The following is a 19,840-nucleotide window of genomic DNA, read 5'->3' on the forward strand; positions in this document are numbered from 1 at the left end:
GTCTGGTGCCATATTATTTAATTTTTGTTCAACTAATGTGTTTCCAAATTAATAAAGTATGTTACATTCTTAAATCTTGTGAATTATTTGTTGAATAAGAAAAACCTTTTAAATGCCAGGAAGTATTAGCATGGCGGTACCCAATGGGTCGCGAATTAAACCTTGTAAACATTTCTTTTTGTTTGAAATATGTTAAAAGTAGGTAGGTATATCATAAAGTTTTGTATTTCAGTTAAGTAAGTATTTCACCGTATTTCAAAAAGATGGCAATATGTGTACAATATATATTATTTAAAACAATCGACCGGGGCTAGTATGAGTGTAAAGTACAGCGTGCATACACGCTCATTTTCATTCACAGAATCGAAAAGCGCGAATACGCCCTGTGGAGGTCCATATGCTCCGCTTTGGATCAAATATGGTACAATACAAACCCAATTTGATGTTTTTAAAAGAACTAATAAAAAAAAAAAAAAAATACTTCTATGGTAAACGTAATCGGCATTCAAAAATTTTATTTATTATTAAAAAATCATACAAATTGGTTTGGTTCATATTATGTCAACATAATCTGTCACATTTTTGAGAATATTTCTTTTCTTTGAACTGACAATTGCAGACGTTATTTGAACGGGTATTATAAATAAAAGGAATATGAAACAACAAAAAAAAATTTCAAACAAAATGTAAAAATTGTATATAGGAACGTCAAATAACTATCGAAACTTTTTTTTCGATATTATACCAGTACAGCAGTAAAGAAGGGCGAAGGTAGGCTGTTAAGATCTGCCATAATTAGTTAAAACCATAATAACCATAATAGTTTTGGTATGTTTTGGGCGATATGACAAAATTGTGCACACTTTTTCGTTCATACTTTGTTTTCGTTGGATTAATAATACAATATATTACTACACATAATGTACATAATAATAATTATTGTTGATTTTATTTTATTAAATTCATTAAGAGCATACTTCAGTGAAATGGCAAATAATTTTCAACTATAGGTGCGACGAAATTTTGGACTCGCTGGCAATCAGAGAGCGAAAGTCGAGCTGTGAACACGTCAATTTGTTTCGTGATGGCGACGGGGGTATTAATTCTTAAATCGTGTAAAGATGTACATTTACTTAAAAAGATAACATGTCAATGAATATATTATTATTGTTACTAATAGAACATTAAATGAACGCATGTTGGATTTATTTGACAAATTATATTTCATTCGGCACGCGTGATTTGCACAATCCGCTCATCGCCTAGCCACAATCTTTTTAGACCATGCCTCAACTGAGGTATAGCCTTAAGCCCTGCCTAAACCAAACTATAATAGGTAAAAAATATTATTCTATCTATAAATATTCAAAGTTATATATGATTTAATTGCATAATTTTAGATATTTTATAGATAGATGAGTATTTTTTGACTATTATCTATTATGGCTTGGTTTCACAGGGTTTAATTGATTTTTAAAAATTATCCAACACCATCTGTAAATTGTGGTCTTAGTTGAATGAAAACAAATACGTATAACTGACAAAGTTTAGTATGCACTATTTATATCGGATCTTAACAGCCTACCTTCGCCACTACAATGCAGCCACGGGACGAAAAATTTGGAAAACCGCTGGTGTAGGAAATTTTTCGTGTAATCCTGTCTATTATGTTTACTAAAAAAATGAATATATTATGGTAAATCAAGCGTCTTATTACGGAGAAATAATTAAAGAGTGTTGTGAATAACGTTGATGCGTTTAGATCAAAATTGGGTCGTTTGGTATATTTAGTGGGTCGTGAAATATTCTCAACAAAATAATATTCTTGCCAGCATTTATAGTATACATGCTGACAAGAATATTGTATTGAATACAATATTCTGGCAACACTGGTTGACGAGTCTTTCGAGACGACATTCTTCTCTGTTTCTCTATTACCATTATATCGCACCCTCGCAACTAAACTGCCACAATCCAAAAAACGTCAAACAGAGAAAATCAGCTTTGAAGTTTTAAACCAGTTTTTACCATTTTTGTACTGTGTTTTTGAAATATGTTTAGATATTGAATGAAGTTTTGACTTGAATTTGATGACTTAGAGATATGAAATTTTCGGTACATATACTATGAACGATAGACAATGAAACATAGTAATTAACTCAAAACACGTAAATTTGGACTTGTGGCGGTTTAGTTGCGAGGGTGCGATATAGTCTGACTATATTAATTTATTCTACCCACAATGGCAAAACTTGAATAAAAGAAGCATTTTTAGAGATAGGTTTCACCTGCATTAATGATCGCGGAGTAGACAAGCCACATGTGTACTCGTACTATGTTGTGAAATATTAAGTAAACACTGAAAGTACTACTGCCCTTTGCAACAACATAACATGTGCGAATCAGGATTTTTTGTTTTGAGCGTAATGAAATCCAAATTTCGAAATAGACTGCAGCCAGAAGAAGACCTAAGATGCAGCCTGTCTAATATACAACAAACATTGACGAGCTCTCAAAGCTTATCCAAAATCAGGGTTCACATCAATAGGATCAAATGTTGTTTACCAAAACTGTACTTAGTATTATTAAAATAAAATAAATTTTTGTCAAAATATGCTATTTTATTTATTTTATCTTGGGTCGCGAACCAAAATTATTACCCTAAATTGGGTAACTGATCATATAGGTTTTTTTTTTTAGATTTACAGTAAAACCTCGTTAATACGAATTGCATGGGACCGAAATTCGAAAAAAAATTCGAATTACGAAATGTGTGGGAAAAATATTAAAATTTTGAAAAAAAAATTTGATTTTCATTAATTTCATCTGATCATAGATGTGCCTACTAAATTTCCGATACAATTCTTTCAAATTAAAATCTGTGTAATTAACATGTGTCATCAATCTATTCAATCACAATTGTTTGACATTGGTTCTCTAGTGAAACTATGTGAAAATCCAATAAACAATCAACAATTAAATACCTACAGCCCTGAAACATGCGAGTTATTTTTTTCCTGAGTGGAGTGCAGTTGTGCCTGATGACATACCACTGTGTCAATGGGTCCTAAAATGCCAGGATCATTTTTATTACCTTCATAAAATAAGTCATTTCATTTCATAGGGTGTTTTAAGAAATGTCTGTCACATTTTTCAATGACTGGCTCATGAAATAGTTTGCTTTATAATGATGTATTGAATATTTTTATATGCCAGGACTCTGAAATCATTTTGAATTACGAAATTCGCATTAAAGGTGTGGTTTTATATGAAAATAATGTTCAAGGGACTTTTTTTTCGCGAAAATTTCGAATTACGGCGAATATCAGTGTTCTTACTAACGTGGTTTCACTGTATTAATAACTGTGTGCTTGCTTTTTCGTAAAAGCACAAACACCCAGGCTTTGATAAAAACACTTAAATATTGTGTCCTGACCGGAAATCGAACCCAGAACTCTCAGGTGGAAACCAAGAGCCTTATGCACTGCACCACGAAAGCCGCCATCGAGATCATAAAGGTTAAGAAACGCTGGTTTAGATGAATGATGAAATGAAACTGCATCAAAATCTTAGCATTGAAATTTTTAATTATATTCTTCAGTAGCAAAAATGGCCACAAAAGCTTTTGTACATAGAGGATTTCATTGTAACACTGGAATAAATAAACTAATAAGATAACATTGTGACAAAAAATACATAAAGAAAGAAACCATGAACATGTTTTGTGTTATTTCAATTTGAGTGAATCATTAGCATAATACCATGATAGGAATTATTGCATTTTAAACTTGGTATACAACATAGTTATCACTTGTGACAATTTTAAATTCAATAAACAAACATCAATGAAATTATAATATAAATTAACAGGACTTACAACATTAAAAAGAATTAACGTTAATCTATTGAATATAATATGTGTATCAGATATAAATATATTTTGAATGACAGGAAGCAACAATAATTAATAATCTGTGCACCCATCCAGTGAGTTGGCAACAGTTTATTGTACGGCGATGGAACTGGGATAATTGACGTGTAAATTTACAAAAACTGATAAATCTCCATATGATGAAAATAGGGTATATAAAATTTCACACAATATGTATTTATAGCTTTCGAAACCCGCCAAAAATATATAAAACAAAAAACTAATGACAGAAAAACATTGTTAACCATAAATATTGAATCGAGCCCTATAGTTTCAAAATATGTCAACACACATTTTTGTAGTTTCAAGAAAACTACTATGTAATCCACATAATGAAGAATTTAATATTTTAACTGTAGATTAATAAATTATTGGAAAACCATAAGGATTATTCAAACAAAAAACTAATTATTGAAACTATTGAAACATTCAAATTGATAGTTGACATAGTTTGAAACTAACTATTAGAATGTCACACGAATACTGCAGAAACTTAGGTTAACTTATAACTATAACTTATTTATCACAAAAAATAACATAATTTCTAGTCATTGTAATTGGTTAGAGTGGAGTTAACACCTTCTGTTTTTAACTTGGAAGCAGAGTTCTTAAATGACTTTTCATTTTTCCAATAATCTTGAAGCAAAATGAGGTTTTTGAATTGAATAGACTATTCATTACTTGTACAGCTTGTAAATTTGAATTGTTCAAAATTTTAAAAATCCGTATAATGAAAATGCTATTTTCTGGTCAATAAATATAAGAATTTACTGGATGAAAAACTCTCAAGAGACTGGCTTTTAGCACTCCATCTCTGTTCATAGAAGGCTGCAGTCAAGAATAAGATGGCCATAATTATCACCGACAGTAATAACAGATGACGCAGAAAGAAAAGTATAATTATGATTATTTTCTTCAATAGGTAATAGTTCTCTGACAGGCGTGCAACTACCCAGGCAGTTAAATGAGGGGCTGAGGATTAAATTAATGTAAGTGCACTGGTGACAACTATCTTTAACATTCTATAAAATGAGGTCTATACATATAAGGGACATATAATTATTATGAGCAGTTTTCACATTACCACCTAAATTATGCCTGAAACAAGATTCAAACTTGTAACTGCTTTGTATGAAAAAATATCACCATTTTCTTTTCAATATTGGAGTATATCCATTGACATGATGTTTTATAAAATGTCATTATTATTTTCATAGTAACTGTAATATAATTGAAATGTTTCAGTTTGATGTGTCCTCCATCAAATACTAAAAACACATATGGTACATACAGATATGTATCTCAATTTTATTTGCTTGGATTAGTATGACTACTAATGTAATAATACTACTAATGACTTTTATTGTGTTGACTGTCAATTCATGGTGGAAATGCATTGTATTACTAATAAATTTTAATAAAACGCAAAAAAAATTATAGTACTGTTTCCACTTTTAATAAATAAATCTGGACCGGTTTCGTCCGCCTCAGAGGGACATCTCCAACTGGTCCAGATTTCTTTATCAAAAGTGGAAAAAGTACTTTAAAAAAAATTTGCATTTTATTAAATTTAATTAATGATTATTAGTGATAATGATTCGCATGAGAACAAGACCTCATTTACAGAGTGTTGAAAACAGTTATGTAGGATTCAGAATCAGTTATTTAATTTTGAGGTCAACTCGGTGCATTATGAAATTATACTATAAATTATTTACGGATCGCAGAGGTCTATTATCATATCTAATTTGAACGCTTTTTTAATAGTGTCCTGATTGGCAGGTCGCTTTAGTCTTTTCATTTTATCTTTCATTGTCTGCTTGCTACTGGCGGGTGCAGCCTTTAACAGTTTGACGGCGCTCTTAGGAAGGGGTATAGGGAATGTGTCCGTCCTGGAATGACCTCCGAGCCCGTCGTAGTTTGTCTCGCGCTCCTTCCTTTTTTGGAGCATCGTTCTAAATAGGTCCACGTTGTTGTGCGGTACGCGCATGATCTTTCGCTTAGTTTTAAATATGGAAAGATTCCTCTGAGAAAAAAAAAAAAAAAAACAAATTATCAACCGAGGAATTGATAATAAATCCAACCTCTTTGGGTTGTATAGTACTTACTGAGATAAAATTCATGTCTAAATAAAACACGATTCTTGTCAGTTTACAGGAAGCCAATATATATTATAAAATAGCCGATATACTGGATTATTTGTTACGTTAGGTTAAGGTAGGTTAGGTTAGGTTTTCATTCTTGAATTTTGCTAAAATCGGCTATGTAAATTGAATTAATGTTCATATTGAATCTAATAAAATTGGAGAATGTATAAAACAGTAATTTTTTTTCCAACAGAAAGCTTACGGTAAAATATTTTACGTACAATTTAAATGTAACCCATTTACTGACGTACACGTATGGTAGTGGAGGCAAAGTATCTTTTATCCCCAGTATACAAAACATAACTATATATTATCTAATACAGGTAACAACTATAAAAAAGTTTCATAAATCCTCAATATTGAAATGACGACGTACAATGGAATCCTGTGAAGAAGATGACGAATCGAAGGAAAATTTTGTAAATTTTGTTTCATGTGCATTAACTTCTGTAGCGTCCGATTTCCTTTTCAGGGAACTGGTGCCAGGGGAACCTTGCGAACTCTGAGAATCATCCAAGTGTATACAGTTTTCTTTAACGGACGATCTGGCCGATTCCAGTTGACATTTTAACGTCCTGATTTCGTCTTCAGCGTGTGACAGAGATTCTTCGGCGGCTCTGCAAAGAATAAGCAAAAAATTACTAACATCGAACAATCGAAATTAAATCAAGAACTGGATACACCAAATGACAATAAAGTTGTGATTATAATATTAAGATGCACGTTGCGTACTGTCACGGTGAGAAATTTAGTCTATGGTTTCGTCATTTTGTAGAATTTTTTGAACGAACACCATCTCGTAAATTAACTATTAATTATAATATATAAAATAATTAATTAATTAACTAACTGTAAATTCCATGATGGAGAGTGCCAACTATAACTATTCATGCTAATTTCAATTAATTTTAATCTCGAACCTTCAATCTACTTTCGACCCAAATTATTTTTTCTTTATATTTGACATGACGGGCTTATGCTGCGATTACATGATGATCACGCCACTTGCTGGCAGTGGCGAAGGGTGACTTTTGGAAAAAGGTAGGCTGTGGAGATATGATAAAAAGAGCACACTTGTCAGGTATACTTACGAGAATAGTACGATATTTACTACTAATGAATAGGCACACACTAATAAATGATAACGACACACTAATTCAATGAAACTTCAAAAACTCATTGACGACATAAAAATGAGCGATGTGTTTAAATTACGTATTTTTCAAAACATGTATACCCCTCAAAAATCATTAGATAAAATTTATTTTTATTTTTAAAAACAATCTATACTTACTTATTTATTAATATTCGATTAAACGCCGTTAATATTATTATTTTAATTATCTAATTATTAATGATTTTGGACAAAGTGCGCAGTCGTGACAACAATATTATGCGCGAATGTTTTAGGCTCTGCGAAAGGAGCTTGCCTCATTTCGTACAAATCAGCAGACTTGCTGAGGTTACGAGACGTAAAGTCCATACGAAAAAAACTCAGAATTATTCCAAACATAATCGGAAATTTATTTACGTCGAGAAGTCGCGGCGCGGCGTTTATTATTTAATTTACGGCGCGGCGCGCTGTGGTTTTTTTAATACCTTTGCAGTTGTTTTGTAAACTGTGTAATACTGTAATACATTCCTACATATGCGATCTCGTTGGCAAAATAAATTATTTTTATATAACATAAAATAATGAAGTGATTAAGTATATAAATATGTCAATATGCAATTAAAAAATATTTTTCTTAAGAAGTTAGGCTTTAAATAATCGCCTAGTATGGAGTCTTCGCCACTGCTTGCTGGTACGGCGACAAATTTAGTATATGGTTTCGTCATTCTGCAGAATATTTTGAATGATCACTATCTCTATAAATTCAATTATGGAAAGTGCCAACTCTAATTTATTAGTATTTTGAATTATTATACATTATTCATGGTAGTTTCAATTAATTTTAACAGTTTCTATGTGTGCGTACATTAAAATTACTTCGATATTACATCCATAGATAATATTTTGAACAGAATCCAACCTGCATACCATAGATAATAGACAACATTCTTATAGAAAATACATAGTGCCAACCGCTAAAAACAAAAAACACGCGATCTTGACATGATTCGAAAATGTGTAGGGATGTAGAAAATGATAAAAAACGTTCATTGAGTCATGCAGGTGTCAATGAAGTGCGGTTTGAGGTGACCTCATTGTTGTTCTGGTGATATCGGCGGATTTTGCAAACTGACAATGTTTGTTTAAAGGTTCAAAATGTGCTACGGGATGGGATCAGTCTGATAACATTTTTAACACCAAGAAAAACGACAGTACACACTTTTTCCATAGTAGCAGCTTACTGTGACGTCACTTGGTAGTACGCAATGTGCATCTTAATATAATCAAAACTTAATTCGTCGGTTTATCGCTACATATAAGAAGTCATTACCTAACATTATGATAATTTCTTTCTCCGCGACATATAATTCTTTAATACAACATGATGACTTTCAAGATACCTATATGTAAAATACGTGTCAATATCTGACACGAGTAGAAATTCCTAACTGAGGTGCCGTGCCACACGAACGATTTCTAAATCGTTCCGCAAGACATTATTACGCAGGTACAGTAAAATTTAAATAAACATGATTAGTTGCATCTGGCACGATGCTCACCATCAAAAATTGAAGAATCTTTTGGAAGTCATCTTTGTGACCAGAAGAGAATTGAAAATGAAATTGAGAATATAATAAAATTTTTCCATTATTTTCCGTGAAACATTGTTTCGCTGATGTCTTTTGAATTATTAGTTATAAGTAAACACAAACATTACCCAGTACTTAAACATGTACGTAACAATTAAAATAAAATTATACTTTACACTGTTTTTGCCATCAAGTCATTGTTTTCTGTTTTCAAGTTTGACACTTGGTTTTTGACGGTCCGTAAACTTTCACGGAGGACTTTTTTCTTATTTTCCGTTTCCATGACGACTCTGAAAAATTAAATTTATTTATCAATTTCATTTCTAAAGGGGGTTGTAAGCGAGCAACTTTTTACGGCAATATGATACGGCAATTGTGCTGCCATTAATAATTCCCCAAAACACGAAAATAGTAGTCTACAAGCCGAAACTTTCCATCTACCGTCCATGCTTTCTGGCAGCATGGTTGGTCAATATATCGAATATCGAACGCAATTAAAAATACGGCAATAATTTCTATATAAATCTATTTCCTTCTCGCTCTGCTCCATATGTGCGTCTCTGTTTCACCTGCCGTCGACCTACCTTACCCCTAGAAACAACAAAAACATCGTAGTGACAGCCATTGGCGGCTTAATCCGGAATAAGCTAGCAGGTCAATTTTGAATATATTATTTTAATTTACTTTTTCGTTGTATACTGAAAAGACGTATTGCAAATTGACTTTTTATACATTATAGAATAAATGCTAGAAATTGTTATAGGTAGGTACCTACTTACCCTTCAAAAAATGTCCGTTTTTCATAACGCCAACCCATCGTTAACCGAAATTGCACACAACGCGTTATAATTTTTTGTAAATTAGGTCCACTTTTCTTTCTTTGCTTTTTGAAAAATCATCAATCACACGATTATAAAAATTGTCTATTTTTCCCACATATTTTTTTTCAATACTGAGCATTGCAAGAGCGGTCAGTCTATCCTGGCCCTATTGCGTAGAAAGGTTTTTATTCTTTTGAGAGTGGAAAAACATCTTTCACTTTCAACTGTTGTCATTGGTATGACGCAAATAAATTGGAGAACTTTGATCGACTCGGAAAATGTTTCGTTGAAATTATTGCTGAGTAAAAAATGTAGAAGAGAAACTGCACTATTAGCACCATGCAAATCATCTCGTTGATAAAACACCAATAATTCATTTTTTAACTTGATTATGTTTATTTCTTCTAACAGTTTTACCAAATTTACTTGACGTGTGGGAAAATTATTTTTAAAATCAGTGTAATTTTCTTTATTGAACAAATCGGATATAATGAGATGATCGTTGGATGCGAATCGTGCTTCCATTTCCATTATAATTGTATCACAGACTTCAATTGCTACTGCGTGCGTACTAACTGCTTCACAAAAATGTTATAAATCACTAAAAACCAAATGTTGTGTGTATATGCAATAATTGCACCAAAAACTCCTTACATATGATTAAAATAACCAAAGGCATTCGTCAAAACCTGTCAACGAATCCGAACCGCATACACAGTTGCGTCTTGAGACCAATTATCTAGTCAGTGTTATCATTCTGTTTCATTTAATTAGGTGAAAAAATCTTTTGTCTCACACTCGGGCATTGCCGATATTACAGTAATTCACGCACCGTTACAAGCTTCGATCTTGTATTTTGTGTTATATCGATCTCTGTCTTATGTATGAGAAACGAGAGAGAAAATTTTATAAAAATATTCAATTTGGGTCAATTTTCAGACTGCCGGCGAACACAATATTTTTGTTCGGGGAATTATCGCCCAAACAAAAAAAAACCCAATAGACTGGGTCGACACAATATCGCGCGCCCTATAATTTCAAATCCACTGATTATTATTAATATTATTATATATGACATTGCACATATTATTAATATTATTATGTCGATTGTAAGGTATTTATTTTGGCAGGTCAATGACCGAATGACCTAAGCAAGGAGCCGCCAGTGGTGACAGCCGATTCGACAATACATTATTATAATTTTTCGCCATGTTGTTATTAATATTATTATGGTGTTATTACTAATCAACAATTTACACTACTGGATAAACGATAATGTATTGGAGCTTATTAATGAGGTTTATTTACGTCCTGAGCTCAGGAACGTGGAAGCCAAACTATATAATGATTCAAATATGAAAAAACCACCTATCAAAGCTGTACAAACATCTGGATCTGGAACAATGTGAGCAATTGAAGAATTGAACACCCAAAAGAAATACATTTAACTCCTGCATGAGTCTCCAGTTGATTGGTAGTATTGTAGTAATCGGTCTTGCTTTCTTCATAGCTACTGTATCTACTTTTTTTCTAATCGCACTAAATAATATATAACAAATACCAACTCAAAGTCAATTTTTGACGTTCTTGTAAAGTTTCAAAATAAATAATTATCAATAACTAATTCCTGGTTTATATTACTTATTGTTTCACGTTTGTTTAAGTACGACCGGATCCAAATCCTTCTTTTATTTTGGATTTGTTTATGTGATTATTTAGGACGACATAATATTATGCTGCAGAAACTTCATTGTCGGCCGCTGTTGCTATATCTCAAGTCTCGTGTACGCACAAAATACATCGGCCTCACTTGCCCGACACTGATGTCGGGTCATACATTGCCCAGCAACTGGGCAATAGTTTTATCATTTTTTTGGCAATTGTATCGGCAATCTGCAATTTTTGATGCTCGTTTACGGGTCCCTTTATAGATCAAACATCATTAGTGTCAGCTATTCTGCCTGACATTGTATATAGTGTGTACATTCGTTTAGAGTAATAATATGAAAGATCTTTAAGAAGTTGAAACAGGTAACAAAGCCCAAAATAATAAATATAAAATAAATAATCGACAAGGTTTTATGATAAAATGATTGTGTTTAAAATAAAACAAAAATACAAACTTTTTTAAAACGGAGACATAGGTACACAATGATTGTGTGTCTGAGTTATCTTTTAGCATTTTGTCAACGTCTGATACTGAACCATAAAGAACTTCTTCCAAACTGAAATGAAAAGAAAATTATCGATAACAATGCATACATGGAAAAAACACAATAGATACTTTTACTTGGGAAAATACTAGTATATTAACACAAAAGAGTTTCATTATAACATATATTTTAGCCTTATGAAATTTAAATATTAAAAAACTTTATAGAATTTCTGTAACATTTTTCATGCAGTTGCGTTAGTATCGCTATTAAATAATATATAATATTTTACAAGTTGGTGCATTCAAACATGGTTGTTCGTTGATAGCTACTTGTCGTCGCTGTATATTAAATACCTTTTATGTGGTGATTTTGACGAAAATGAGTTATTGATACCACGTGATGCGCATTTTTTTTCTCTACCATATGTATTATATCACTTGCGGAAAGATCAAGTAAAAAATAAAATCGACATTAAATTAATACCATGTGAGAGCATCCAAAATAATGCACCATAATTAATCCTATGTGAGCGTCCGCCGCAATGGAGAAGTATTAAAATAATCTTATGTGAACACAGCATGTTTATACATGATTCAACGTATTCAACACGGTGCATATAGAATTAATCCTATGTGATAAAAACATGGAAAAAGCTACGATTTTTCTATTAATCCTTTCCACGCGGATAGCACACCCACCCGTTTGTTCCCTCATTAATTGGTCTTTCGATATAATTAGCATGTTATTTAAATGTGGTAATTAAATAGTAATTAAATGCTCCGCGGTAAACAAATTAAACAATAGATACATTATAAAAAAAAAATATGATTATCTTATATATACAGTATAACCTCGTTTTTACGTGCCCGGAATTCACGTTTTCCCGGCGATTGCATGTATTTTTTTCAGTCCCGATGTATTTCAGTACATTTAATACCCGCATTTACGTTTTTCTTTCCCGCGATTTAGGTCGAAAATATTCAAAATAATATGCGAGTTACGCGCGCTTGACAATGACTGGGTCGTGACATTCGAACGATGTTTCAATAAAAATTTTAATTGAATGTTGTTTTTTAATAAAACGTTATTTTTTTAGAAACATAAAATTTAAATGTTAAACATTTTCCCTCCAATTAAGTTTTTTTTCTTCAGTCCCTTAAAAAACGTAAAATAGGGGTTATACTGTATATTATTATATGATATATCAGGTGTGGCCACACTTTTGTTTTCTAGGATCGACTATTATTTTTATGGCGATCGACTGATATCGCTTGTAATTATATCACGCGAGAACAATAAAACCCCAATGTTTATAATTCAAATACGTATTTATATATTTTGAAAACAGATATTATTTTATATGTAGTATTGTAATTGTAATTGTTACAATAAGTGCAAATACTTTGATACAAACCTACCCTAGTTAGCTGTCGTATTTATCACTTTATCACTTAAGCGGTCGATAAGTAAAGAATAGATCCGATGGAATAGCTAACGTCATGAAATAACAATAATTTAAGGAATTGACTATTTGTCAAGTATTTTTATATTAGAATTTCAAAAGACACCATCTTCCTGTTGTCAAACTTGCCATCAACTGCATTAATATTGTTCGATGACTTCCTTTACGGAGTGTGAAAAATGCTCTAAATCACCGATCCAGTATGTCGGTCTTAAAGTCAAATGCATTCATCAAGTGCTCAGCAATAACGGACATTGCATAAGATTCCAGTTGAGGTGCCCTTTCATGTTCACCGACACGCTGACGTCTCCATCTGTAATTTGTGGACAGTGCTGTACGCCTACCTTTTCAAGTCACTCAAAGACTGCTGCAGGACTTGTTTCTCGGCCCGCAGTTGATCAACTGCGTCATGTTCAACCTTCAAATAAATAATTTGTTCCTTCAGCGTGGCTATGGTGGATTCTTTTTCCGTGAGTTTTTGAGTTTTAGTATTCAATTTTTCCCTGCAAACATTACATCAGTATAATATGTAATTAAAACACATAGCTAATACGAGACAGATAAAAAGTCAAAGGAGCGCATTTGGCAACACCGCGCCGCACCTAAAGCGCCTTCAGCCGACGTTTCCCATCAGTGCTCACATACACATGTGAAATATGAACCGTTAAAGTGATAGAAATTCAGAAACTACATTAACAGGTTTATTTTATCTGCGCCTACATCAGAGTTGCCTAGAGTAACCAAAGTGATAACAACTCACTAATCTCAGTGTGATACATTCCACTCGCAGGGAGTAACAGCCCGTTCACACGGTGACGTATCGTCTTTTTTTGAGAATCGTGATTTATAACGAATCATTATTTTTTTAGTGGCTTAAGAATTCTTACGAGCCAGTTCACATGCGCCTACGGCTTTATGAATCGTAAAAAATGACGAATCCGTCTGAACGCGACATACGATTTTGTCAACACATCACGAATGCGTAATAAGGTAAAAGACGGATCCGTCGTTGAAAACATATTATAAAGATATGTATATGAACAAGTTCACACTATATTCGTTTTTTTTGACGAATCGTTTTTTTGCGATTCGCATTTTGTCGTGTGCGGGGTGGAGGCGAAATGCGGCTAATAGAATACATTGTCACATTCATTATTGACAAATTGCATAGAACCACGATCCGGTACGAAACGCCGTGTGAACATTATATTCGTTATTGATGAATCGTGATTAATTACGAGCCGTCAAAGACGAACCGCCGTGTGAACTTACTGAATAAAGGTGCAGGAATAGTTTTTCGCCAATTGGCTTAACTCATTGACTCCATGCTCTGAATTCAAACGTGCATCAGAAAAAGAACATGGGAATTCGATTGCGCCATCTGATTGAAAGCCTCGAGTAATAATTTTAGGGGTTTATATTATTGCCACTGCTTACTAATTCTCTACAGACACGTAATATTATATCATAAATAATATAAAATTAAAATAACAGTCTTCCATTCTATTATTTTGGCAGCCAACAGCGTGCTTCGATTTTATAATGATGAGAACTCCTCAATAAAATACTAGAATAGTGACCGTATTGAAGGCAACACACATCCACAAGGGTCATGTAGTGGAAGGAGCTTGTGAATGCCAGAGAGAAATAAAGACATTTCTGCTCGTAAGTGTCTGACAGCGATCATTGCTCAACGTAAGAAAGAGGTGAAAGTTTATTGTGTTAGATATTCGATTTTGCTGAAGAAACCGAAGAAGTCGACACGTTTTTAAACGTAGCCGATTGGCATATTAATCAGGGCTCCGGTGTATTTTGATGACCTCGTATACCGAGTACAAAAAGTTCTGGCCCAAAACGTCTAGCGAAAAAAGGAGGAAGGACACACAGTGACAAACCAATAGCAATAATATAACATTCATGATAAAAATATCATTGAAATTAAGAGCGGGAGGGTCTTTGATTTATGATGTGAATGTTTTGGACAAGGGTAAAAATTGTGACATCACAAAACCAACAAAATATAAACTCATTTTTCACTGAGAATAAAACATTCTGTGAGAACATTATACTGAAATCAAAATTTTTTAATCAATCGATTTTTTAACGAATGGCGGGGAAGTTAAATAATGTGACATAATTTAGACAGAAGGGAAAAGATTATATTATGACAATGGGTTTTCTTTTTTGTTTTGACCATGTCCGATCCTGATAGGATCGTATGGGCCTCCACAAAGCGAAGGTTCGTATTAAAAGATTTTTATTTTTACAAGAAATGGATGTTAGCCACTTGCTCAACCTATTAGGTCCATACTCTGACTCCAAACACAAATTGAAAAACAATATGTGTATTTGCCAGACCCAGAATTCAAACCTGGGACCGTAATCGGTTATCAAAGCAATCGGAAAGCCTACCGAGAGATTTTAGAAACGTCATCGGTGTCTATACCTGAAACCATCAAATCACAACTTTTTGAGCATAAACAACCATGGGAAAACCACTATTATAAGCGTAGACAATAAGTCAGTCACAAAGAACAGTGAAATATTTTAATAAACTTAATTAACAATTATTACGACGGCATTCCTATACCTTATTGACTAAATATGCATTTTCAACTCTTCATATTATGTAAACACATATAAATATCTGAAATAATAACACAATAATAAAGGCAATTCGATTCAATCGATATAGTAATTCATAGTTCTACAGAGTCAACCAACAGGACTGTAGTAACCGAAATAGTATTCATTAAGAGTAAAAGAAGCAATTACTGTGACTTTGAATATTGGTCTTGCAGTTTTCGTAATTCCTCCTGCGCGATGGTCTCTGCCTTTTTATTCTCTTTTAGCTGTAACTCTGCACTGTCCAATTGCATTTGTAAGGATCCAGCGTCGAGTGTTATACCTTCGTTATTTGTGAAATTGAAATATACTCTGAATATGTGCTTTTCGGTTGTTTTGTTCCGGCATTGTGGGCATGATTTTGACCTGAAAGACACATTAAAATGCAATCAACGAAGAATTAGTTAGAAATTGCAGGAATATACTTTGTCGGTGTTTTGTAAAAAGGGCGAATCAACCATTTCGGCGAAATCGAGATTTTAATAAAAAAATATGTACCTCACTAGCTTCATTGTGTAAAAACAGAAAATTTGTATCTCCACAGGAAAGTACTTAAAAAGGATAATCATAAAGGCGAATATCCACTTAGTCAGACTTAGTGCTAAGAATAAAAAGCGAATGTGACATATTAGGCCTTTTAAAATATTATATTATAAAGCCTATTATAAAGACAGTATTCTTTATTATAAACTTCTTACTGGGTGTCTTACGTGGACGAAGTCAGTGCAAATGCGACTAAAAGTTTACTACAAAAAATGAATCCACAATGTAAAATGATTTACAGCTAATTTTTAAGCATTAGTCCTCTTTCATGATTCACTTTCATATTATGTTTTTAACTCATTTAGTGCTGACACCGCGACTGGCGCTTTTGTGTAAGTTGGCCATTAGATATAATTGACATGATATTTAAATTAATTAAATATTAATTAACATGTCAGTATTGAAGTTATACTTTTTTAGGTGCGTTTGGAAAATCAGAACAGAGTGTATTTTTGGCATGTGACGTGTACACATAATTTATTTTTTCACATGAAAAAAATCGCCACGATTATTCAAAGAACATTCGGCCGAACGCACTGCCTTTACGCCACAGTATGATAATGCAATTGTGACGATTATGCAGTATAATATTATAGTTTATAATTGTTCCATTACCTAGGCAGCGAATTTATTATTGTTGGCCAAAATAAAATAAAAACAACGAGAATTAATTAAATAATTTATTTAGTGATATAAGTTTAAAGTGTCTAGAAATAAACCAGCGGCACTCCAATAAGCGGCCCTCCTTTATTCTAGTTTTTATTGATATGGGGCTATTAAAACGTCAATTCTATCTTATATCATACTTTATTATTTGACAGATCTGAAACATGACGTCTCGCCCAATGATGTGATCATAGCCGACCATAGTGACCATAGAATAAAGGGTATGGATTATTTTGCTTGGTGAAATATATTCTTTCGCGTTGTGAATTGTACCTACTCCTTTTTATATGTGATTAGCTGTCAAAACTAAGCTTAATATTTTTAAGTGTGATAGGTACGTAACTTTTTTTACATATTTAGTTTATGTGAAAACTATTTTCTAACTGTTTGAATATTTTTGGTTGATGTGAATTTTGACTAACGCGGTGTGCGATTATTTTATTTTGCTACGCACAAATAAGTATAACTTCTAACGCGCATACATAAGTACACACACCAATTTTTTTCTCTCACGAAACAATAACATTAATTATTTACCGTACTAGCCATTGCAGTAGGCAGGTATAGTGGAAAAGGTGACCACATTTTGTGCCGTAGACGGGGTCAACTGCGTTAAAAAGATCACTGCAGATAATGCAGTATGTACTTGCCATCGTAATGAATCTGGAATAGAAAGAAATGTTTCAATAATTAAGGTGAATATAGCAGGAGTTCCCAACATTGCCCGCGGACATATCTGACGACTGGGTCTCATTGCCATAGCGACTGAAGTCTACTTTTTGACAGGAGTATAAACAATCTTATAGAACCCTCTAACTAAATCCACCCCGTACCACTCTTTTTCTTTCTTTCGACCATGTCCGATCCTAATAGCATCATATAGGCCTCCACAGAGTGGAGGTTTGTATTGACAGATTTTGTTTTTACGAGAAATGGATGTCAGCCACTAGCTCAACCTATTAGGTCCATACTCTGACTCCTACACAAATTGAAAAACAATATGTGTACTTGTCAGACCCAGGATTAGAACCTGGGACCCACGACGAAATAGGCCAACACTTAAGCCGCGCGGAACTCCGTACCACAACTTGTCTTAATTAATAGGTGCATAGACTGACAGCCCGTGGTGACGTATCGTCTTTTTTTCAGGATCGTGATTTATAACGAATCGTTATTTTTTTTTAGTGGCTTAAGAACTACTACGAGCGAGTTCACATGCGCCAACGGCTTTACGAATTGTGAAAAATTACCAATCCGTCTGAACGCGACATACAGTTTTGTCAACACATCACGAATGCGGAATAAGGTTAAAAGACGGATCCGTCGTTGAAAACATATTATTTTTTGCGGAAGTACTATTCGACGCTTGCGTTCCGACGTTACTGCTCTACGGTATTCTACATCTTACATAGGCTCTGATACTGAGCTTCGAGAACAGATGATTGCGGCGGATACTGGATGTACCAGTTAGTATGACTTTAGGAGTAACGAGGATATAAAAGAGCAGACCAAACATCCACTTATCACACTGAGAGAGAAGAGGCGACTTTGGATGCGGCTTGGCCACATACTGCGAATGCCTAAAGAGAATTTCAACCTGGCTTGCCTGTTCTTCAAGCCAACCGGATTCCGGCGTCTCGAAGGCTACTAAATACTATTCAAAGTGTATACAGCAGAACTATGGGATGTTGGCATGACCTGGAAAGACGCAAGAAGACTGGCGAACGACAGGGACTCTTGAAGGTGTCATGTGGTGCCCATATACGCCAACTAAGGAGCGAACATGGTCAAATAAGAAGAAAACTATTTAGGATGTCATGAAGAGATTTTTATATATGAAGGGTGCCATAAAACCAGAGTTTGAATCGACTGGCTTAAGGAATCAAGGTTTTATATAAAATTCATAATGTCATAAAAATGATATATCACGATTACAGCTTTACATCTAGAGTCTAGACCGAACCTTTTATTGTAACATGGCTTGGAAAGCAATCAACATTTTTTTTAATCCAATAAAATATCACACAAATAAAATTCAACACATGCAAAATAATATGTTATATACATAAATTGTATGATGATATTACACTGGATTTGGTTCAGGTGTAAAAAAACCTTAGGGTAGATTAACAATTTTATTATTACCTATTGTTGGACCAAGATAATTGGAGGGTTTTACGATGTTTTTCTGCCTTGTGTTAAAGAGTCTGAATAAAGAAAGTCCACTTTGATTATCTTTAAAAAATGAAAATGTTGTTAGTGTTTTAAAATTTTAACAGTGAAACGAGCAAGATGTGAAAATAAATAAACGAAATGCAAGTTTTGTTTAGGGTTCTTTTAAATTCGAAAAAAGAAGTCTAGATTAAATGCCTAACGGACAGCATTATTTACCAACCTGTTAAAATTTCAGACTTCGGAAAAAATATTATTTTCAATTGGAGTCATACAATATAAAGGAAAAATACATGGATTATAGAAAAATATTTGAAGAAAATTTTGAAGTTTCGTTTCTCAAAACTTGAAACTTGAATAAAAATAATATTAACCTGTCAAATGTTGCTATAATTGCCTATAACAAAAATTTTGAGTTCAAGAATAAACATTATTTAATGTAATTGAGTATACTTAGAAATTGAACAAACAGTACCTAGGTACAAAATGTAGATTTCTTTTAAAATTTTTAGCACAATTTCTAGTTTCATAAATTAATTAAACTGGCATTCATTTAACGGTATTATACTAGTTTGGACTCCAATCTCTATAAAATTTAGATATGTTTTTTTCAA

General features: G+C 33.1%; 1 protein-coding gene across 1 annotated transcript; it reads right to left on the reverse strand.

The window, feature by feature from the left end:
• Positions 1–3,571: 3,571 nt before the first annotated feature.
• LOC147074228 (E3 ubiquitin-protein ligase TRAIP-like) lies at positions 3,572–19,602 on the reverse strand. The gene is made up of 8 exons (XM_085944039.1): positions 19,450–19,602; positions 17,592–17,717; positions 15,996–16,211; positions 13,565–13,723; positions 11,726–11,827; positions 8,958–9,071; positions 6,455–6,695; positions 3,572–5,957 (listed from the first exon to the last, which is right to left on the reverse strand). The coding sequence occupies exons 2-8, from the start codon at positions 17,705–17,707 to the stop codon at positions 5,646–5,648; spliced, it is 1,260 nt and encodes a 419-aa protein (XP_085800165.1). The 5' UTR covers positions 17,708–17,717; positions 19,450–19,602; the 3' UTR covers positions 3,572–5,645.
• Between the last annotated feature and the right edge of the window lie 238 nt (positions 19,603–19,840).

The sequence above is a fragment of the Rhyacophila brunnea genome, unplaced genomic scaffold (genome assembly GCF_057557595.1).
Source record: "Rhyacophila brunnea isolate RB1 unplaced genomic scaffold, BYU_Rbru_1.0 scaffold_16, whole genome shotgun sequence".
Lineage (NCBI taxonomy): Eukaryota > Metazoa > Arthropoda > Insecta > Trichoptera > Rhyacophilidae > Rhyacophila > Rhyacophila brunnea.

What these genes read in the sequence shown, in the direction of transcription:
- LOC147074228 (XM_085944039.1), bottom strand. Translation starts at nt 17,707, where the DNA reads ATGGCAAGTACATACTGCATTATCTGCAGTGATCTTTTTAACGCAGTT. An exon ending in TATGTCTCCGTTTTAAAAAA is followed by an intron (nt 9,072 to 11,725) that starts GTTTGTATTTTT and finishes TTAATTTTTCAG; the next exon opens with AGTCGTCATGGAAACGGAAA. An exon ending in CTTCTTCACAGGATTCCATT is followed by an intron (nt 5,958 to 6,454) that starts GTACGTCGTCAT and finishes TTTTTTTCTCAG; the next exon opens with AGGAATCTTTCCATATTTAA.